Source organism: Artemia sp. Qi Xiang Cuo, chromosome 19 (genome assembly GCF_049724085.1).
Source record: "Artemia sp. Qi Xiang Cuo chromosome 19, ASM4972408v1, whole genome shotgun sequence".
NCBI classification, from domain to species: Eukaryota; Metazoa; Arthropoda; class Branchiopoda; order Anostraca; family Artemiidae; genus Artemia; species Artemia sp. Qi Xiang Cuo.
The window spans coordinates 59,878,888-59,903,540 of NC_142812.1; the positions used below are offsets into that span (position 1 = coordinate 59,878,888).

Sequence of the window (24,653 nt, forward strand, 5' to 3'; positions counted from 1 at the left end):
GGGAGACACACGAGTCACTAGTTCAGAGAAAAAAATAATTTACTCACAGACAGAAGAGCAAAAAGAATATAAATAAAAATCATAGAACACAAAAATTAAATAGATTGGTTCCATCAAATAAACTCAGATAAAATATATTTTCAACCCCCCCCCAAGAAAAAAATCAATAACACAGTCACAGATCCGCACAAAGGCTCCATGACCCATAAAAGAGGGGTATCTCAAAACAAGACTTTCAAATATTAAACTATTTATCATTTAAGCATATAAAATGCAAAACATCTACTCACAAACTACTACTACTACTACTAACAACTCATCGCAGCGCCAAGCCGCCTGAGGCCAACACAGCTACACACGCTCCTCCTCCACCCCAATCTATTCAAAGCCTCCCTTTTTACACCCACCCACGATGTTCCCATTTCCTTTAAATCTTTCTTTATGCCGTCCTCCCACCCCAGACGAGGACGGCCTGCTTTCGGTTTAGCCCTAGATTGTTGGCCGAAAAGAACAATCTTCGGCAATCTGTCATCCTTCATCCGCACAACATGCCCCAACCACCTCAACCTTTCTTTTATTATAGACCTAGAAAGCGGTATTGAGCCACATTTTTTGCATAGCCTATTGTTTGAAATACGGTCAGTCAGCAGGGTACCCAGAACAATCCTTAAGCAATTTCTCTGGAAAACATCTAGCAAATCTTCATCCGCTTTTCGGAGCGTCCATGCTTCAGAGCCATATTTGACCACTGTCATCACTGTAGCTTCTAAGATTCTAATCTTGGTTTGCAGACTTATCTTCCTATTCTTCCAGACTTTTTTTAACTGTGAAAAAACACCCTGAGCCTTGGCTATGCTATTTTTAACATCTTCACTGCTCCCACCATCTTTACTAATAATACTACCAAGATAAGTGAAACTGCACACCTGATCAATCTTTTCATTACCCAACATCACCTCTTCATCTTCACTTATTCCTAGCCTTAGTGACTTAGTCTACCTAACATTAATTTTCAAACCAATACTAGCACCCTGAACTCGCAAAACCTCTAAAACTTCATTCATTTTGCCCACACTTTCATCTAGGATGCTTAAATCATCAGCATAATCCAAGGCCAGGAGACATTTTTCTCCCCATTTGATTCCGTGGTCTCCCATTGCCTTTCCTGTGCTCCTTAAAACAGAGCCCATCAAAATAATCCATATAAAGGGGGATAGAACACAACCCTGCTTAACTCCTGATTTAATACAAAACCAGCTGCTAACCTCATTTCCTACCTTAACCGCAGCAGTGTTATTCTCGTAAATAGCACTAATCACTTTAATGTATTTGTCTGGTATACCATACAAGAATAAAACCTTTACTAAAGCTCCTCTGTCAACAGAATCAAACGCTTGCTCATAATCTATAAAACTGAGGACCAAAAGTGTTTGAAAACTTAGACACTTCTCAATTATTAACCTAAGAGTGAAATTTGGTCAACACATCCTCTACCTTTTCTAAAACCGCACTGCTCTTCTCTTAAAACTTTGTCTATGGCATCTCTCAGTCTAAAAAGTATCCTATTACTAAGCAATTTACTACCTACATAGACCAGACTAATGCCTCGATAATTACCATTCTCACTTTTATCACCTTTCTTATAAAGTGGCTTAATTAAGGTTTTCCTAAAATCGTTAGGTACTTCTCCTTTTTCAAAAATCATATTCATAATCTTCAGAAACTTATTCCTTACCTAAGAGCAACCATATTTAAGAAACTCATTTACTACCCTATCAGCACCTGGAGCCTTATTATTCTTTAATCCTTTTAGTACTGTTTCTAATTCCTCCTCACAAAACAAATCTTCCTTCACTTCCAAGGTATCACAAACTTTTTCATTTTCCTCTATATTTTTTCCTGCAACTCTATCTCGGTTAAGCAAATTCTCAAAATGTTCGGCCCATCTCGCTTTAGCTTTTTCCTTATTGCAAATTGCCACCCCATTCCTATCTTTAACTGGGACAAGTCCGGATTGACTACTACCTCTCAATTTGTTAACATGCCAGTACAATATTTTACTATTATGCCGTCTAGCTGCATCTTCTAAATCTTCGGCAATTTTATCCATGGCCTCCACTTCACACCTGCTTAGTTCATATTTCAATGCATTCTCCACTTTCTTTACATTTCTTTTGTTTTCATGTGATCTATCACTCAGATAATTCTTGTACAAGTCCTTTCTCCTTTCTATTAAACTTAAAGCTTTTTCACTAATATTCTTAGCTGCAGTTCTCGCTTTCTTCCCTAATACACCTTCAGCAACTTCACAAATTATTTTTCTAAAATTATTCCAACCATCTTCCCCATTATCAAATTTTAAACTCTCAAGTTTAGTATTCAACTGTTCCTGGAAAGTTTCTCTCAAATTCTCATCCTGGAGTCTACTAACATCATAACTTCTCGGGAGGTAATTACCCTTCCGATATTTCAGCTTTAAACTAACCCTTGACACTACTAGATGGTGATCTTTACTTTTAACATCAATAACAGCACTCCTATATACCCTAGTCTCTTGTATTGATCCTGCAAGTCTTCAGTTTACTATAACATAATCAATAAGGTTTGATGTCTTACCATCACGTGAATACCATGTTAGCTTATGAGCCATTTTATGACCAAACACCGTATTGGTTATAACTAGATTTTTATACCTACAAAATTGCAAAAGTCTGTATCCATTACTGTTTTCTTTTCCTACACCAAATTTACCTAAGCTGGGATACCATCTATCCTTATTTCTACCAACCTGGGCGTTAAACTCACAAAAATAGAGAAAAAAAAAAAAGAAAGAAAAAGAGAAGAAGAGAGAGAAGGAAAGATAGTTCATTCAATTCAAATATGACAAAATCCACGACTAAAATCAGGTGATGTGGGACTCCACAGACTTGGCGAGGCAAAAAAAATAAAGGCAAAACATCCAAATTTAACAAACTACATGCTAAAATTGAACTATAGGAAATCAGCCACCAGACTTTTTAAACTATTATGTATTTTATATGTGACCAACTAAAAAAATAATCAGTAAATAAAATTATTAAAAAAAGATACTTAATGAAGAATACATCCAAAATATAGAAAAATACATCCAAAATAAAATGTAATAATACGACGACATGAGGTCGATATAGTTCTTGATGAACCATCAAAATCCTATATACCTATTTTTAAGAAATGTTTAGATCCCAAAGGGACAGCAGCCCTTGGGCACACTTCAGATTTTAGCACTTCTCTAATAATGTTTTTTTTTCTTTTTTTGTGCTTTCACAGCACATCCCTCAAATTATTTGCACACTTACATGTCCTGGTTCCCTCCGGCGAGCATACCCTCTCTCCTAATATAACCCCTTTGACTAAGGACACTTATCTAAGTCAATGGTAGCAAATGGGGAGGCGTCTCCCTTCATGACCCCCCCCCCCCAATTTCGAAAAAATACCCTTTTAGGTACTACCATCGAAAAATATCTTTATCTATTGTTTCATTGTAAAAGAACAAAATTGCCCCCCCCCGAATATGTTCATGAATTGGCGTTGCTTATGTAAATCACTTTTCTAATTAAGTAAATTAGTAGACAATGTCTGTCGACAATATTCACAATCGCAACTGTGAAAAGTAGGTCTATGTCCGATTATCCTAGAAATTAAAATCTATGTCACACATGCAAAGAATGAATACGAAACAGGAATCAACTAGATATTTCGAGATAGTTATCTATTTCTGAAATTTAAAACTTAGTACCGGATAAAATCATATTTCTTTAGAAACAAATATTGCCAGCAAGCTTGTAAGGATTCGCCCCAATTCAGCCAATTTTTCAGACCTGTGCATCAGGGGGGGGCAACTTCCAAGAATATAGAGGAAGGATACAAGGATATTTCCTTTCACTGTTTTTAAACAAGATGCAAAAAAGCATTTTTTTACGAAAATATGAAAAATATATTTTCTGAGCTCTAGGAGGAGAAAAGGGAATTTCACCCTCCTCAAAGTAGGCAGCCTTGCTTCATATCGTACTCAAGACTATAGCATTAGTAGATTTAAGAATCGAAATTGATTAGGTCACCCCTTCAAAGTCCTGTATACCCTCGTATGACGTTGGATCAATATTCTAAGATACTAAAGAGGTTCAAAATATGCTTCCAGGGATGACGTGGTCCATACAATCCTAAAAACCAAAGCTGTAAATACTGAAAACAGCTCACATTAACCACGGGCTTCATAGATTCATTGTAATAGAAAGACGAAGTCTATATACAATATCTTATTGCTTATTGCAGAATGATTATTCGGTACTCTTGCATTATATGGGCCTTTACAAGGAAACCAGTCTCAAAAACCCGTTTTTGACGGGTTAACCGCTATAGAGTAATACAATGCACAGCGTGGTTTTTATTGCATATACGATATTTAAGCTGTTGTTTTTTGGGGGTTTAGGGGGAGGGAGGTACCTAGCTTATGTTACGTATTTAATATATGCTATGATTCCCCCCCCTCCCCCTAATGTGCAAATATATAGCCCACATTTGTTTCTGAACTATTATATATTCATCCTATTTTGTTTTATTTCATTAGCATTAACGAAACTTCACTTTTTAGAAAGGCCCATATAATACAAGAGTATCGATTATTCCAAGGACTTTGAATCTCAATGATGGCTGAATCTAAATTGAGGTCTTTCAAAAATACAAAAAAATTGTGTTTTTTGAAATCTAGTGGGAGAGGATACAGGGGGTGATTATCAACACCCCATGATTTTTTTTTTTTTCAATACACGATTGGTTAGGAATTATTAATGGAATGATCTTAAATGACTTAATGGAATCATTAAAAAGCATTCGAATCAAAGTATAAATGTTTAAAATCAAAACACGTTCAATACAATTTAACGAATATTGTTCGATTCTCACCAAACCTTACATTTAGGGATTTCAAAGATTGTGACAAAAGTGAGGCTAATAAAGTAATAAAATAAAATATAATTATACAAAGGCACCTCTTCTAATTTAAGATCCATTTGGACTTCATGACATCAAGAAAAGGCTCAAATTGTCTTCGTTTAGAATATATATATATATATATATATATATATATATATATATATATATATATATATATATATATATATATATATATATATATATATATATATATATATATATATATATATATATATATATATATATATAGTATATATATAGTATATATATGTATATATATATGTATATATATATATATATATATATATATATATATATATATATATATATATATATATATATATATATATATATATATATATATATATATATATATATATATATATATATATATATATATATATATATATATATATATATATATATATATATATATATATATATATATATATAGTTCAAAGGTCCAATAACTATGCTTTTGATGATGATATGACCCTTCATATTTCTTGGGGAAAGGGCTGTAAGTTAGACAATTATGGTGACATTGGGGGGGGGTCGTATCGAACCATCGGTCCTAGAAGATCGGCAGAGGTACTCATTCGAACGAAAATTAAAAGTTCTAGTGTCCTTTTTCAGTCACCAAAAAGGTTGAACGGCAGTTACCCCCCCCCCCACCTCATGCCCAAAGTCGTCCGATCAAAATGTTGAGTCTTTTTGTTCAGAATAGCTGTTTGGTCCAATAAATATACCTTTGGGGATAGCCTAACCCCCACAGCCCCTAAAGAAAGGTCTGTAAGTTGTAAAATTTGCCTATATTGTTCACCTGTAGTATTCGTAATTCCAATGTGCATATCATAGCCTTGTAGTAAAAATAAAAAATTAAGATCTAAAACTTGAATTTCGACGTTAAATAATACACCGGGTTGATGGCACTTCGAGGAAAAAATTTCTAAGAAAATTTCCAAGGGGGGGGGGAGTTCGATATGATTTGAATACGTCCGGGGAGTATTCTCCAGGTTGGTGGATGGGGTTATTTTACGTGAGTAGAGCTTTACTTTGAGGAATTTTCCGTGGGAGAGGGAATTTTCCATGGAGGGAAGCTTGATTTCTCGGCATTATTTGAAAAACAATCAGAAATTAAAAAAAAAGTTTTTTTCAACTGAAAGTAAGGAACAGCATTAAACTTAGAACGAACAGAAATTACTTCGTATATTCGGGTGGTTGTCTCCCTCATCAATACCACGCTCTTTGCGCTGAAGTTTAACTGTTTATCCCGATTCTTTAAGACCTCCCGAAACCCAAGGGATTAATTAGAATAAGAAGCTCTTTTAAGAATATTAAAGAACTTCAGTGTGAAGAGCGAGGTACTGAGGAGAGGGCAACCCCCCTAATAAAAGTAACAATAAATATACATAGGTCAGGCTACCAACAGCAGTGATTAGGCCTTTTTATGTTTGAAAATAAAATTAAGTTGAGAATCAAATGGTATAGCCTATTTCTTTAATTTGAACCCTATAAATAACAAGGCCTAAGCTATTGTTCAAAGATGCAGCTATGCCTTAGACAAGATGGTGACCTTGAACCCAAGATCCCAAATATGAAATACGCAGTGTGATAACAAAAGAGCAGCTTTATTTAATTCCTAATTCCTGTTTTTCTTATTATTTAATTAATTTAGTTCTCGAATTCCTATTTTCCTTATTATTTAATTAACTGAATTCCTGAATTGTTTTATCTAATTCCTGAATTCCTGTTTTCCTTATTATTTAATTAATTTAATTCCTGAATTGATTTATTTAATTCCTGAATTCCTGTTTCAAAATACAGCTTTTCACTTCCCTCAAAATCCATGAGTAAGGTAATGTCTGAGACGATATTTATATATATATTTTTTTTTAATTGGCATTATTTTGCAAGAAGAACTAATTGTATGTAGAACCAAGAAGAAAGAATTGATCCTATTGAGAAGGAGACATGTTAAGAAAATGATAGTTACTTTATAATACATAGAAAAAATTGTTTTTAACACATTTTGAAGGGACTTCTTCTATACTTTACCCCCCCCTCTTTTGTGTGGAAATATATAGCCCAAATTATATATTTCTTGTGTTTTTCTGTTTCTTGATTTTATCATCATTGATTCAATTTATGGATAGACTACCAAATGAATACAAGAATGACGCGTGGCAAAATGCATGGGACATTAGGGGGCTGGGGGTAAAGTAAAGCTAAAGTTAAAGGTTTTCCCCCAGAATTTATTTAGTTAACATAATATTTATCATTTTTCAACTATGTTATGATGCCAGCTTGAGATACTTAACTAAATCATGTTTAAATATTTTAAAAACAGATAAAACAATTAGCATATAATGAAAAATATATCACATGATAGAATATTACAGCCCCTGACTTTAAAAAAGGGAAGAAAAACAATCAAAGGCATACAGGAAATTGAGAAATTAGGAATTAAAGTTAATTTGCATTTTCGACATATCGAAAAATAATTTTATTTATTACTTCTTGATGGATTATTTTTGCCACACGGCTTTCGAAAATCGTGCATACCATTGTGTGCTTCATGGATTTTCCGGCATTATTTGAAAAAACATATGAAATTAAATATAAAAACAGTTTTTCATCTGAAAGTAAGGAGCAATATTAAAGCTCAAAATGAACTGATTTTTTTTTTCTGTATATAAAAGTGGCTGCCTTAACGCCTCGCTCTATACGCAAAAGTTTGTTATCACTTTAAAAAGTAGAGTTGTGACAAAGTCAAACTTTAGCGTTATTATAAAAATGTTTATATTTTGTTTTCAGTAAAGCGCAAATGACGATGTGCAATTTCTAACATTTCTAACATGCAATTTCTAGACTTCGGTGTGTCATAGCTTAATAGCACTTATCAAAAGATAATTGCCATAACTTTGGATGGTTTTAAATAATTCGGGTTTTAAATAATTGTGATTGGTACATTAGGAATCAAAAGATTGTCTACTTTTCAAGCAGAAAGCACCGTTGATTCTATCGAATTAGTTTACACTTATTTTTTTCAATGCTCCGTGTGGCAACAATAGTGAAAGTTTTCACAAGGATTTACAAATTTTACCGTCTTCATAACTATGTAATAACGAAATCAATAAGAGTTCCAAATAGGGATAGGTCCTTTTATTAGACAGTGAAACAAAAATATAAACAAAGACCTATCTCACTGTCTAATAAAAGGACCTATCCCTATTTGGAACTCTTATTGATTTCGTCATAGAAAAGGCAGTTTGGTCATGGAAAAAAATACCAATATGTAATAGCCAAAATAAAAATCGTAGAAAATCTCGGTTTTCAGGTATAAATACACTTAAGATGGGACTAGGGGGCAAAAGCGTTTTCGTTTTGACATTCTTGGTACTTTAAAGGAGCAAATAAACTCTGAGCAACACGAGAAATAATAATTCCATTGCTTCCAGTGTCTTGATAAAAATATATCATTATTGTTGTTTATTTTTCATCCCACTATACAATCATTATACAATCTATGCAATACAATAATGGAAATGTTCCAATAATGTCCCATTTCCAATAATGGAAATGGGAATACCACTATACAATCACCAGGGGCAAATCCACAACATTTTCATTGGGGGAGGGGTGGGGGGGGCAAGAGGGATCTACTTTCGGATATTCAAGGAGCATGGGCTATATAATAAATTTTTTTCCACATTACTGGGGGGGGCAACTGCCTCCCCCCTTGTACCTCCCAAACGAAGCCCCTGACAATTATATCATACGCGGAGCAACACATAAGAAATGGAGAAAAACGAAGCACAAGGAGAAAAAAAACACAACTGAAAGAATGGCGGATATGACGTAAGAGCGGAGAAATACGAACACAAGCTGTGTTTCAAAGCATTTTGTGTAGTAATTCTAGTTTTATTGCATTATCAAGAACAATAGATTTTCTAATAAGAACCCGGTTTTTTGTCAAGGCGGAAAAAACAGAAATTTACAAAATATACAATAATTGATCCACATTAAAAACAAAATTCTTAAGAAGGGGAAAAGTTTCAGAAGCAAAAAGAACTGATATGACAAATTAAAACATATGATATAAATTAAAATACAGATAAATTTGAATTGATACTTGCGATTGTACAAAAAATTAAATTAATCATTTCTGAAAAAAAGAAAAGATAAGAAATAAAATCATTACAAAAACCAAAGTAAGAATTAATTTTAAAAAGCTATTTCTGCATTAAATTATCGCTCAGAATTTCATAGGCCTAACCGAACTTCATTGGGCCTATCCAATGTCAGGGGTGTTCGGAAGAAATCTAGTCTGATAGTAAGGACTAGCGCATCGTCATAAGCAGAAATGTCAAATACCTGAGAATTATCTCTTAGCAACTCTTCTGGTGAGACACTGGGTCTATTTATGCTTTCTGAGCTACTTAATCTATCATTCGCCTCATAATCATCATCGCTAATTTCTTCATTGAAAGAACTAGGTGTCCGAGGGGGTTCCTCTTTAATTTTTGCCTCAGGGGTTACACCACCAGCTGGACACTTGTGGTGAAGAAGATGGTGCCTCCGTCGAAAACGACCGGTACAATTTGTACATGAAAAAGGTTTTTCGCCCTTATGAATCAGCATATGAGCTTTAAGCTGGTTCGAATCAGAAAAACGAGAGTTGCACATTTCGCAGGCGTACGGGCGTTCTCCTGTATGCACTCTTAAATGGCGACGTAAATTGGCAACCTGTAAAATATGTTAGTTTAGTTTTACACACAACCAATACAAGGATTTTGATAGAGGATAGGTAGAGATAAAGTGATTCAAAAGACGTCATGTAACATTTTTGTTGTAGTAAATTTGGATTTTAGTCTGACTAACTGAAACAACGTCCAATCCGTTATCCCCTGGCTTATGTTTTCTCAAAATAATTAGAGACTCATGTATTTCATGAAATTTGTTATATTCTCTTTTTCTCATTGATATGACAAAATAGTTGAGAAATAAAGGATTTGACATCAAAACCGCTAAAAATTAATATCCCTTGTAAAAGCAACCTGTCCTTAACGACAATGCTGTTGCAACAGTAAAAGGATTAAACAGTTGTCAGTTTTTCTGATCTCCTGAAATAATGTCCGTTTAAGAACAGCTTTTAAATTAATACATGTGAACGGGGGGGAGGGGGTTGACTATCTTGCACGCGCGCAGGTCAGGTCGCCTTCACAATCCCTAAGTTGCACGATTTTCCCTATAACGTCTTACATTGTCCACGTTATCACCCATTCCTAGCATTCATACTTTATCCATTTTTAGTTTTATAGCCCTAATTCATCTACATTAGAAAAAATTATGGAACTGAAGTCTGCCCCCACCCCCAAAGCTTAAAAATTTAAGCACTTACTATTTACTATTTTCTAAACTTTCGATTTATGAAATTTTGGGATTTGGTAGGGCAGCTGATATCAACGCAGGACTCTCTTTTGCGGGGGGGGGGGCAAGCCCGGAAAAACAGACCCACAATAAAAGAGAGAATAATATAAATTAAGAAATATTTTGCGAGCCCACCGGCTCTTCTTTTACACAAACCTCTTGCTTAATAATATGCAATAAAATCCCTTTGCAATACAGAAAGAAATCCGGTTAGAATTATATAGCAGTCCAGAATTAAGGGAAAGCTTAGTGGCATTCTAAGGTTTCTCAGAAGGGGTGGCCCAGAGACTCATCTTAATAGGCTTATTAGGTACTTGAAACCTGTGCAACGATGCTCAACATCTTGACAATAACAAAATGTATTCTTACCTGTACAAATTGTCGGTCGCAGTGTGAGCACTGGTAAGGCTTCTCCCCAGTATGCAGCCTCAGATGTGTTTTCAGGTGATGATCTCGAGTAAAACGCTTACCACATTGATTACAGGCAAAGGGTTTTTCACCTGCAAAAACACAATTTTTGTCATTGAGCCCTCTTTGATTGTTTTCACTTATTATTTAAGTATTTCGATTTTTTCACAATAATCAGACTGCCCTATTATTGTTAATAACAGATATGATTAAAATTTAATAGTAATTGAAAATAGCTTAAGAGGACTTACTTAACACCTGAGAAAAGATAATTTGGTAATTAAGTCATCACCAAATATTTTCAATGGATATTTAATTAATTTAAGATGATAGGGCTGATTATTACTCACTAAGCTTTGTGTCAGTTTTTCAAGGAAACAAAAAAAGGCTGTCCTACTAGAGTAAAATAATTGAAATAAGTAAATAATTGAACATTTCTATTATTGAAAAGTAATTTCAACCCCAAAAAACTAAAGTTTAAATCTTTGTCACCGAGTGAGCAATACCTCACTAGACAGCGAAAATCTGTTCTTCATATAGCCTCTTTGTGATTTCGATGCGGTCTTTCTCACGTGTTTACCGGATTCTAAATAAGTACCAAAGATAATTTTGGTCATTAAGCCCTCTGACTTTTTCACTTAATATTTAATTGTTTTGTAGTAATAAGACTGTTAATTATTGTAAATAACCGAAACAATTAAAAATTTAATAGTAACTGAAAATAATTTCAGAAGACTTAATGGACACCTGGAAAAAGATAATTTTGGTCATCAAGCCATCAAGTGAACAATTATTTTCACTTATTATTTGAGAGCATCAAGACATTGAGCTACCACATGGGGTTCAAATTAAATTGAAGATTAATTTGTAATTAGGACAAGAATTTTTTTGGAATTTCAAAAAAAACATGAAACCCCTCAAAAGCGACATCAAGCCGAAATAAAAATTTACGACATTAAGATGACCCCTGTCAAACAGGGAAGCAATTTTCATGAAAAAGATAGTCACAAAAGAGATCCTGCCGAAATTTTTTATTAAAATGTTCAGAATGATTTTTAGTTTGTGACAGGTGCTTTTTTTCTGCCATAAACAAAAATTGTAGCTGTCAAAACTCCAAAAATTTCAGAGCCAAATTTGGCTCAAAACTCCAAAAATTGTAAAGCCAAAATTTCAGTGATTAAAAAATTCTGACATAGGGAAACCGTCGAAAACTACTTAAGTAGCAAATAAAATCCCACCCCCTCCCAAAAAAAGAACATAACCTTTTTTACAATTTTATCTTATACTTTATCACCCCAGGCACGTTTCAGGCCCTATTCCTCAGCCCACCCTTCGTTCTTCTGAAGTATATATCTACAGCCTTTCCCACCCAGAGTACTCAACTTTGATGAACTTATCTAAAATTTGTTTTTCTATATAGTTTCGAGTTTTGTGAATTCATATATTTTAATATTAACCTTATTAATCTATATTCATATATTTATATTTTAATATTATGTGTACCAATATTCGTATCTTGAATACCATCAAGTGGTTTCTCAAATGTGTTAGCGAAACAGTGATGACGCATGGATTTTTTTTTTAAATTAAAATTATCAAACAGTTCATGGTAACGAGTAACTAAGGAGCGATGCGGCTCAATAGTAGCCGAAACTGTAAGAAACAGAGTCTTGATAATAATAGATACATCATAGAATCAAATTTTGATGCTTATTCAAAATATATAACATTCACGAAGTTTAATTTTACCCATCCAAAGTTACGAGCCGGAGAAAATTTGACTAATTTTGAAAAAAGGGGGAAACACCCCTAAGAATTCAAGTGACCTTGATGAATCACACCATGAGATTCAGAATATCATAGAACCTTAAAGTAGAGGTTTCAAGCCTTTATATACAAAAATGTGGAATTTTGATTTTTTTTTTTGCCTGAAGATCACGGATACATGTTTATTTGTTGTTTTTTTCCAGGGTTGATCGTATTGAACCAATGATACTAGATCTAGAAGATCGGGAGAGGGCTCATTCGATCGGAAATAAAAAGTTCTATTGCCCTTTTTAAGTGACCAAAAATATTGAAGGCAGCTAGCCCACCTCCCACCCCCCTTTTTTATCCAAAATTGCCCGATCAAAATTTTGATCATGTCTTCTCCATGGTCGAAAGATTTAATAACTATATTTTTGAGTATGACCTGACCTCCCCAAGCCCCCGGGGGAAGGGCTGCAAGTTGTGAAATTTTGCCCGTTGCTTACATATAGTATTGCTATTAGGAAGTATAAAGATATTTTCGGGGGGGGGGGGGGTCTGGGGGGGTGCTTACGTGGGAGAATCTTTCCATAGGGGAGTTTTTGTGCGGGAAGGGAATTTTTCATGGGAGGGTGAGCTGGACTTCCCAGCATCAATTAAAAACTATCAGAAATTAAATAAACAAAAACAAGTTTTTTCAAGTGAAAGCAAAGAGCAACATTAAAATATAAATCGAACAGAAATTATTACGTATATGAGGGGATTACCCCCTCCTCAGTACCTTGCTCTTTACGCTAAAGTGCTTTTTAGAGTTGTAAAAAACTTATTATCCTAATTAAACGGTCCTTGTGGATCAGGAGTCATTCTTAAATAATTGGAACACAAAGTCAAACTTTAGCGTAGTATGAGCGAGGTAGTATAGAGCGAGTATATGAGCGAGGTAGTAGCGAAGTGTGAGCGAGGTACTGAGGAGGGGGAAACCTCCCCATATATGTAATAATTTCTGTTGGTTTTAAGTTCTAATGTTGCTCTATACTTTCAGTTGAAGAAACTTTTTTTTATTTAATGAGTACAGGTTAGGTATGTTAGGTTATGTTAGGTTACTAGGTAGCATAAAAGCTAAAAGGGAGAGAAAGGGGGGGGGGGTCTTTACCTCCGGGGATACCTATTAACGAAACTGTATGAGGGCAAGAATTTTTCTATGAAGATGCAAAAAAAGGTATCTTTCCAAATCTAAGGAGGGAGGGGGGCATTTTCATTATTTTCGATTTTTAATGAAAATACCAACAGAGGTATTTTCCAAAATCTAGGGGTAGTTGCTCCCTCTCCCTTTCAAATTGGAACTCTAGCTAGCCCCCTCGGGGAATAGCAGTATGCAAATTATGTCAAATTTTGTAACATTAGGAAATATCTTGCGGTTTTGCCAAGAAATCTTTATATTCAGCTTCTGTTCGCTCCCATTGGAAAACCCCTATGAGTGGCCTATAAGTGTGTAGCCTAGAAAGCAAGAATAAGTGAATTTCTCATTCAGTTATGCATTTTAGTTTTCAAAAAAAAGACCTTTGCTTTTACGAGCCTACTAAACATGGTTGCCAACTTTTTGGTCAATGAATATGTCCCTTGAGCATGCATCCAAAAACGTGTCCTTTTTAGCCAAATTATGTCCATATTTTGTCTATAATATGTCCATCTTGAAATCTCAGAAACTAGTTTTTTTACGACTTGTAAACCTTGTTCAAAGTGATAAGTCTTTATCGAATATAATGAAAACGAAAAAGATCCATTTAGTTCATCCATACAAAATGAACTAGTGTGAAAGCACAAAAGTCATAAAAACATGTAAACAGTAAAAAACTAACTGTCGGAGCTTAAGGCTCATCTTCCTACGAGAGTTCCGCTTGACAGGTATGGTCGGCACGAGGGTCAGCATTTCCACTTCGTTTGGTAGCTTTTTGCAAATCAGAGTATTTCTTGCGCTTGTCACAAGGTACATTCCAGGAGTCAAGTGACGTTGCGGAGCGCTAGGTAAGCTGGGTTGCCCTTCAATCGGGGGGGGGGGGGGGTGACATCCCCAAAGGCAAAATTACTGGACCTTTGAACAATGCTGAACAATAAAGATGTCTACAACTTCTGATTGGATGCTGGTTTTCGGAACTGATAGGCAAGGGGGAACGGTTGCCCTCAAATCACTTTTGACTCCCATAAAGGGCACTAAGCTTCAACCAAATGAGCCCCATCTGAAGTTGATACGACTACCCATTCCATAAAACCTTATATGCCCCTCGTGCATAACTTACAACCCTTGCCCCAGGGCTCTAATGGGTTGTGTAAACAATAAGGGCATTGTTATACGTTCCTTGGACCATTTTTAACAAAATTCCTATCTTGTTTTATGCATATAATGAAAAGAATACGTGTGTGGAGGAGGGTGGTTCCACCCCTCTCCACCAAGGGTGGAGGGGGGGGCTTACTCCAAGCGTGGCACGGCCCTTGTGTTTCAAGAATCGTTCTTAAAAAAGTAGACAAAGGGTCGGACATTAGCGTAGAGAAAGGGCTATTGAGGAGGGAGTAGCCCCCGTCGTATACGGTATAATTTCTGTACGTTTTAAGTTTTAATGTCACTCCTTACTTTCGGTAGAAAAAACTGGTTTTTGTTTTTATTTCTGATCGTTTTTCAGATAATCCTAGAAAATCCATCCCTTCTGTGGAAAATTTCCAAATTTTAAGATTAAAATTCTTTGACTTTTATGGGGTGTTTTTCACCTTTTTCGAAAATTTGGCAAATTTTCTCAGGCCCACTAATGGGTAACATTATACTTTAAAAATATTATATATTTGGAATCAGCACAATAAGCTAATTTTTTGCTACATCTTTTGATTTCAAAATTTATTCCAGATCATCAAGAATCTAATTTTTTTCTTTTGCTAACTTTTCATTTTCAGTTAGTAATACTTGACAAATAGATGTTTTTGCTTGACTATTGGAAGCTGGAAGCAATTGTTAACTAAAAAAGGTGCCTGCTTGCCTATTATCTTGACTGTAGCGTAAAAGCAAGGAGAAATAAAATCGTTTATACATGAAAGAATACAAACTTGTAAATAATTTCAAGAGTATTTGCAGATAGTTGTCTGCGGAAAAGAGCAAGCAACTCCGAAAAATAATAACGTTTGTAAAAAATTAGTAGAAAATAAGTAGTTAAGTAAATTAAATCCTAGACAATTGGTTTTAATACTGATTTGGTGAAAAATTAATTTTTTTTACAAAAATATGTATCCAGCGGGGAAATATTCTATTTTATGTCATAAATTTGCAAAATATGTCCCTTTTATGTCTCAAGTTTCTAAAACATGCCCCTTTTTTGCCCTATTATGTCATTGTGTCCCGGCATACAGGAATATGTCCATTGGATATAACATATTTCCAGTTGGCAACCCTGCAACTAAACCTGTTGATTTTGTCCGACCTGATATATAGATAAGAATGGATTAAATGCCACTGTGGATTAAAACCGATAAAACTCTAGCTGCTGGGCTTTTGCACTCTTGGAAAGTATTTGAGTGCGGAGAAAGTATTTGAGTTTGAAGTATTTGAAAGTATTTTGAGTTCGGAGAAAGTATTTGAGTTTGAAGTATTTGAAAGTATTTTGCGTTAGGAGAAAGTATTTGAGTTCAAAGATGAATTCGGAGATGTATCTCCCATCTTCGTGAGCCATTTCTGTCACTCTTCAGGAAAATTAGCAACAATTCCCTTGGTTTGCCCTCCATAACTCCCAGATGAGCTCCCATTTCCGCAGTCAATCCCCCTCGACCTCGTTCTCCATCAACAAAAATCCCTTTTACCCAGTAAAAGTGTAACCTGAAAGATACAGAAGAACTTTTGTCCCGTACATAGCTGATATGTTAAATGAACAAATCTCCCCACCCACCTTTTTTTACGTTGAAATCTTAACTTTCTTTTTACAGGCTTTGTTTTCACTGAATTGAGTTTGGTATTTTTAGTCACAGGAATTGTCCTTGTGTTTTATTTGGTTTATTCTCTTTCAATTCCTAGAGTATTATTTCTTTGTAACGTTTGTGACAACCTTTTTGATAAGTTGATAATATATTTTCTCTGATAAAAAATCGGTTAATTTTTTTCGAGGGGGGGGGGGATGATTTCTTTTTTTTCGGGGGAGGGGCAAAAAACCTATTATTTATTTATTTTTTCTTTTGCTGAGTTTATTGACACAAAATGCAAATTCGGGCCACTGGGATTGGATAGTCATTTTTGAGAAGTAAATCTCGTCTTTTTATTTTACTTCTTAGGCTGAAAAATCGTTTAATTTTTGTCGAGGGGGGGGGGGTGATTTCTTTTTTTTCGGGGGAGGGGCAAAAAACCTATAAAAACACATACAAATTTGTTTACACATATTTTTGTTGCGCTTTTACGAGCCGGAAATTTTCTTCTTTTTTGTGGGAGGGGGGTTCAAACCCGGTAATTCCCACCCTGATATGGCCTTGCTGGATACCTCATAGCATCAAGATACCTCTATATTATATAACTTAATATTCCATCTGCGGCTTTTCGAAGATACACGTGATAATATACACCTCAGGATTCTTATCTATATGACGAAGTTGTACATAATTTTGTCAGACAGATTATCTTACTTATAATCTACTTAGAATAAAATTCTTATTAAATATAAATTTTATTACTTATAATAAAATTGCAGATTAATTCAGTGTTTTTTATTTATGTCCTGCATTTCAATATACAATTGTTTTTAATATAAATGGTTAATAATGCAACTCTAAAAAGTTTCACATTCTCTTTGACGAAAGCCAAGATAAGATTTTATTCATTATCGATACACATACAATAATACACTGTGCTAGTCCCCCCAAAGGCTCCTTGGCCTGTTATTATGAGCAGGGGCGGATCCAGGATTTTTTAAGGAAGGGGCACAAAATAGGTTGATCCGATAAAAAAAATTAGAGGGGGTGCAAAATAGGTTTATCCGATAAACGCGTTAGGAGCAAGTTTAATTAAAGCAAACTTGAGTTAATTAAGTAATTTACACTACTTTAGACTACGCTAGGGCGGGCGCCCCCCTCGCCCCCTGGATCCGCCACTGCTTATGAGGAAGTCTTGATATTTCGGGTAAATAAATCCCGGTTTCTGGCTCTTCATTCCTAATAAGAGGGAAACTTATTAAATCAATGAAAACTTCTCAATTTGTAAATTCCTCATTGCAGACTAGACTTACTTTTTGAAAATGTGTGACAACCAGGGGGTGCCAATTGCGCATATAAACATTTATACAGAATATAAATATTATACTGTTTTGTCGCCTGTTACACAACAATCTTGTTGTCAGGTTTATAGTGTGTATTGACAAAAAGTGAGCAGAAATTTGAGAAGCTACAGCTGTTTTTTTTTCTGTCTTGAAAAGTAGTTTAGAAAGGAGAATAAAACTTTTAGAAATAAACTTGGAGGGGTTGTATCCAGAGGGGTTGCCCGGTTTAAATCCGTCCCCTATCCGAAATTTTTGTCCAAGTCGTAAAAAATAGCAAATTTTTATAAACACATTTTTGATGCGTTTTGTAATTTTTTGGTAAAATTTCCTGAACAAAAATACCCCCCCCCCCCACAAAAAAGAATTCTGGATAAGACCTTGACTCAGAGCCTAAACTATGTTCTCATAAAAACAAGAACAAGAAAAACAACAGGGAATTTACCTAAGACATTGAAATTTGTTTAAAAGTTAAGAATATTTCGGCTCTATATCTAAAAGCTGTCCTCGGCAAACTAACTATATAAATAAATTAAACTTGCAATGAGAAATAATGATTCTGGGACGGTTTTAACTTTACAGTTTTAGTTTTAAAATCCCATTTAATTATAAGTTTTATTTTATTTATGTAAGTAGTTTGCTGAGGTAAGTTTGCTCTTAAATATAGAGCCGAAATATTATTAAGATTTAAACAAATTTAACTGTTTTAGGTGAATTCTCTGTTGTTTTACTTTTTATTGTTTTTATGATGGAAAGGCAGTGTGGTTGTTAACTATGTTCTTAAAAGGAGTTTTCAAACTCCTATTTCTAATAGGAGGAGGAAAGGGGAGGAGTTTCCCCTTTCCTCCTATTTCTAAGGTTTAAAAATTGGACAGAAAACTGTAAGTCTTAACTTCAAAAAAAAATTATTCCTGCTTAATTTTGGTTTGAGTATCCATATCTCTGACTTTAGGCTTTGGCAGCCCAATTAAAATAATCTCAGGCTGATTTTAGGTCATATTGGGATTTTTTTTTTCATCATACAGGCCTACATTTGTTTTCATATATATAGGCCTACATTTGTTTTCATATATATAGGGCATCATATATAGAGGCCTATATTTGTTGAAGTTCTGTAAATCAGGATTTAGAAAAGTTATGCGTATTAAAACACTTTTCTTGTACTTCATTTGTGCTGTAGATCTACTTCTGGAAGTTTCATTTTGTTAGACAAATTTTACCCTAGTTCATGAGAGGTCAGTGCCCTTGAGAGGACGGTGGACTTAGATACTTCAAAAGCCCTTCGCTGGGCATAGCTTAGGCTCTGGATCCATTCATGAAAATTGCATTCACCTAACTTAATGAAATTACACACAAAAAAATACATGACCAAAAATCGTAGCTTAAAATCAGTTAGTGATTTCCTATTAGGTCAATTGGTTGTTAGGTCAACAAAACAAACAAAAAAAAACATGGAAAGAGTTTTAAAGGAACACCCTGGCCAATTGATGAATAAACAACAGATTTTGTAACTTCTATTTCTCTTGTTAATACCAAAACACTACCATATACTTCACCAAGCTTGCGAGGGCATACAAAATAATGACATCATACAAAAACAATGACATCATACAAAACAATGACATCAATAATACGAAAAGTAACAAGTCCAATTTAACAGTTATAACAGTGTTTTTTTATTATTTTATTTATTTTATTGTTTTTATTATTATAAGTTGAAATTAACAGTTATAAAGTATTTTTATTATTTTATTTTATTATTTTCGTTATTATAAGTACAATTTAACGTTATAACAGTATTTTTTTTATTATTTTATTATTTTTATTATTATAAGTCGAATTTAACAGTTATAACAGTGTTTTTTTATTATATTTTTATTATTACAAATCGAATTTAACAGTTATAACAGTGTTTTTTTTTTATTATTTTATTTTTATTATTATAAGTCGAATTTAACAGTTATAACAATATTTTTTTTTTATTATTCTAAGAATTAGGGTGTTGAACCTAGTTCTCAATTAAACATAAATCAAACACAAATAACATGACGGCGGGTATTTCAAAAATATTGTATACCATGTGATGCGTTCCATGCGTGGCCTAAAGGTGCCAGTCGTGACGTGCAGTTTCTCGTGCGTGTCATAAAAGGTAAAGCGTGGCGAAACTGTGCCAAGCGCGCCACTCCCAATAATCACACAATGTGGAGGAGAGTGGTTGACTCCTCAACAAAACATTCCATGACTCAGAACAATATACGTTTTTTTTACTTTTTTTAAACAAGTAAAATTAAATCTCAGAAAGTACAAATAAGAAAATAAGGGCAGATAACACTGATCTCTGTACCATGACCCTTCAGTCAGGAAATGCAAAGGTTGGGGGTGTGCCAGCCATACTGTGCTTTCGCACATCCTTCCTGTTACCTTCCCCAAATTTCTAAAGGTCTCCATTTAGAGCTGGTCGACAGTGGCTGAGATAACAGAGCCATTGAACCCCGACTCCACCACTGACTCCCGTTCCAAACCAAATAACCCCAGGACTCGAATCCCTGTCCTCGCGGGCAAAGGATGCCATATTTTTTGGGACTAACGTGCCAAAAAATATGATAAAAAACAAAATGCAGATAACAGATAAGAAATGAAAAAAAATAAGGATAATGAGGGAAAAAAAAGAAAATGAGAACTTACCGGTATGCGTTCTCTCGTGGTTTTGAAGCACATGTTTATATCCAAAAGTCCTATTACATATATTACACGAAAAAACTTTATCACGACCATTTTCAGCTTTCTTTTTTGTCGCCGAATCATTTGACTTTCCTCCAGAACTGCTACCATTCGACGGAGGAGATGTAGTTTCAGGTGGTGACACTGGGACATTTTTTTCCGTTTCTTTTGGTAGGAAATGGGTCATTCCAGCTCTGGCTGAAGTCCATGCTAAAAAAGATTCTTGGTCGCGTAAAGTATAACCGGGATAAGTGGCAGTTAATAAACTAGAAGGGTTTCGAAGTGGCAGTACTGCGGCAGCTTGAAGACTAGCCATTAATAAAGTGCTATGGCCATATAAATGATGTAGACCAGATAAGGTAGTTTCTGGAGAGCGAAATAATGGATGTTGCAGATGACCTGTGCTTGCAGATAGCACAGTTGGTGGTAGGGCAATATCTTGGGTAGAGTGAGGTGACTGACTTCTTCGTACATCGTTCTCTGGTTCTTCTTTCATATTATGGCTGTAGGTTTTGGAGGCTGTAAAAGAATAAGATTGGCATTAACACTAGATGGCACCAAAGGAAAAATGCATTGTCCCTAACGGGGAAAAAGTAAATATTTAAGTGCAATTTGAACTTCAAGGGGGGGGGGATAAAGACGGAATCCTTGAATAAATTGAGGTGGAAGATGAGCATGTGCACCTTTTTAAAAAATTTCAATATATTTTTGACAAAAGCTAACGTCAGTCAAGCAAAATCCGTCAGTCTGACTGAAAATAAAACCAAATTCAGACAAGTAGGCACCAAAATATTCCAATGAGGAGGGTAAAATTTTCAAAACAGAAAAAAAACAAGAATATGAAAATTACTCGAACTGTCAAATAACTCGTCAAAAATAAGAAATTCCGAGTGTCGCGTCCCAAGGAGGCATATACACAGGATTTTTTTTCGGAGAGGCCCATAACCTACTAATAAAAAGATTGGACAGTTTCTAATAAGAAGTACCCAGAAATACGGGAAATTTAAGGTTTAAATGGAAAATGGCCTCCAAGCATCTCACTGCTTACATCCCTGCTCGAGGGCTACAGGGTTGCTAAAACAATGACACAGAGGCCACGGCTGGAGGCGGAAATTCATATTCACAAGACAGAGGTGGTACAGAAGTTTTCTTAGGGATACTGTTTAACCTTACCCCCAGCCCCGAAGCTGTACCCATTTCAAGGGTCCTGAGTACATTAACGACCAGAGCCCAGGAAGTAAATCTGGATATAGACTCACAGGCTCGGAGGGCAGGGTTGGAGGCAAAAATTCATATCCACCAGATAGAGTAGTACGGACCGATTTCTTGGGGATAATGTTCACCCTTAACCCCAGCTATTCCCTTCCAGCTTACCAGTTCACCCTTACCTTACTACGCCCATATCAAGGGCCCTGAGTAGGCTACATTAATAACCAGAGGTAAGGAAGTAGTTCTGGAATCTGACCAACTGGCTCAGAGGCCAGTACTGGAGGTGAAAATTCATATTGACCAAATAGAGGTAGTATGCAACCCCTGATTGTAAAACGACATTCAAAACTATTTTGAAATTACTCATCCCTTACATGTTTCACCCAAGAGAGCAGACCTTCTTCAATGCGCTTTTTCCTTGAAAACAAAGTAAACAACTCGTAATGATCGCAAAGGACTGCGTCATAATACTCAGTGCATTGACTCTTTCGGCTTATTAAGCCTGGCAAAGGAACAACTATAAAACGTAGGCTAGTTATGCTAGTATTATGAATACCCAATAGATTAATTGCTTTCAAGTCTATAAGTCTTATCCGCATCACAAAAAAGTCCCCTTTAACAAAGTTAACAATGAATCAAAATGAAAAACGATCAGGATGGTGAAATAAGTTCAGCAGCTTTAGAGGCTTCACTTACATGAATGCAGCACAGGGGCTCCAATTCTGACGCAGGGGTGGGAAAAATAAAAAAAAAACGAAAAATTGCCCCGTCTAGATTCTCGAAAAATACTATTTTTGTATCTTCGTTAAGAAAAAGCCTTGCCCCCCCCCCATATTTTTGTGAATTTTGGCCGCTATAAGGAAAATGGCAACTGGCCAGCAAGGGAGGGGGGCAAACGTATTGTCTCCTGGTAGAATGTGACCTTACACTTGTTTTGAGGATTTGTCTAGGGAGCAACGAGGATTTTGCGGGGCATTGCTCCCTTGGTCACCCCAAGTCGCGCACAATTCAGTCTGAAAACAGGGGAGCCAATTGAAGGGGGAATTACCTCAAGATTAAAAAAAAAACTTTATTCTGTATTTTCATTAAAAATACCTACTTGGTGTTTCCATTGAAGATTGAAAAAAATAGCATCCCCCAGATTATTAACAAAACCATCCTAATTTTTCGTAAATTGGTGCCTTATTCTACGAAATATATGTTCTGCTCCCAAGCGAGCTCGCTTATTGAACAACGAAGGGGTTGTGGCAGAAGGTATTAAAAATATTTTTCTTGTGTGTATTTTCATTCAAGAAATGAAAAAAAGACAAAATTTTGTCTCCCAAGTTTTTAACAATACATTTGCCCCCTCCTGAAGTTTCGTGAATTTGTCTGAAAATTATATATGTCTGAAAACTATATATGTTCGAGTAACAAGCCAACTCGCTCATTGAACAACGGTAGGGTCGTGACTGAAGCAACGGCAGCATCAATCCGCCTGAGGCCAACACGCTCCTCATCCATCCCAATATATTCAAAGCTTCCCTCTGGACTCTTCTTACTCAAATAAGAATTAATGTCTATCAAATATTTTTATTATACCCCCTCAATTTTCTACGAACCTATGCCGGTGTTACATTGCAGAATGTACTGAACATGGTGTGTAATGTTGTTAGCACAAGTCAAAATTTAAAAATTTTTCGAAAGATCGGACCTAACTCAGAGTTTCAATCAGATGGAACCTACTGAGTCACCTTCTCAGTAGGGGCCACCCCCAGGCAAATCAGCGCGTCCCGAGGTGGCGGATAGAGGAACGCCCTGCAGATATGCAGGGTACCTCCTGTGAGGTGAGGCGCGGACCAAGGGGGACCCAGTCTCGGGGGTTCTTGAAACATAGCTAGAGCGCCCTCGTTGGGGGGTCAAAAATTCAGACGGATGAGGAGGAAGGCCCCTCTGATGTGCACTGGACAGAGCCCATCGGTGTATGGATACGTCCGTCGGTCACAAACCTTCCCCCAGCAATGGGTTAAATTCTTGGTGTTGTAGGACATCAAAAGAGCGCACTATCGGTAGTAGATATAGTCGGCCCCTGCTAGGGACAGAGGAGAGCTTACCGCTGTTCCAAAGCCAACTAAGAAACCCCTTCTTTACTTTTATTGATAAATATGAACAAGAGATCAAATATGAGCACCATTATTACCGCGTCCGGGGTAGCCAGCGGTGGCCATGCGTTAAGAGCTACCGCGTTCGGGGCAGCCGATGACTCGACAACCGTGAATCGCGCGAATATATCTACGTTGACAACTCCAACCCTGGAGATCATTGTTTCTCCAAAAATAACAGTTTCAATAGCTACCCTCAACACTAGGCCCTTGCTAAACAAGGAGAAAATGGACCTACTCCTAAGAGAGATAAAACGGTACAGCTGTGACGTTATTGGTCTAGCCGAAACCCATCTTCCAGTCACTGGGAAGAGAAACACGGAGATTTCACTCTTCTAATCTCGGGACATAATGATGGCAAACATCGACAAGGTGTAGGTTCCCTACTGTCTAGTAAGGCTAGAAAATCTTTGATCACAGTCCCCTCATCACGATACGCTCCATATTCCAGCAGAGACGATGAAAAGTTAGAAAACTTCTATCTCCAGCTTCAGAGTCTAGTTGATTCTGTCCCTAAAAAAGACATAATCCTTGTCATTGGTGACTTCAACACCATCCCTGGAAACACAAGACACGAAGATGTAATGGGCAAATTTGGCCATGGACAAATGAACAGAAGAGAACGCTTTATCGAACTCTGCAGAGACAACAATTTAGTCATTGCAAACACACTGTTCAATCAAAGACCTCGTAAGACATCCTGGACCTCACCGGATGGAAAAACTAAAAACTTAATAGACTATAT

The 24,653-nt window shown here is 35.7% G+C and overlaps 1 protein-coding gene across 2 annotated transcripts in view; it reads right to left on the bottom strand.

Annotated features, from left to right (window-relative positions):
* LOC148941069 (uncharacterized) overlaps window positions 1-24,653 on the bottom strand; it is a 74,317-nt gene that overhangs the window by 3,108 nt on the left and 46,556 nt on the right. For both annotated transcript variants that reach the window (XM_089104846.1, XM_089104845.1), the window contains exons 2-4: window positions 20,523-21,077; window positions 10,777-10,907; window positions 9,352-9,723 (exon numbers count right to left, since the gene is read on the bottom strand). In XM_089104846.1, the coding sequence (XP_088960972.1) occupies window positions 9,352-9,723; window positions 10,777-10,907; window positions 20,523-21,077 (1,058 nt within the window). The remainder of the gene's footprint in view (window positions 1-9,351; window positions 9,724-10,776; window positions 10,908-20,522; window positions 21,078-24,653) is intronic.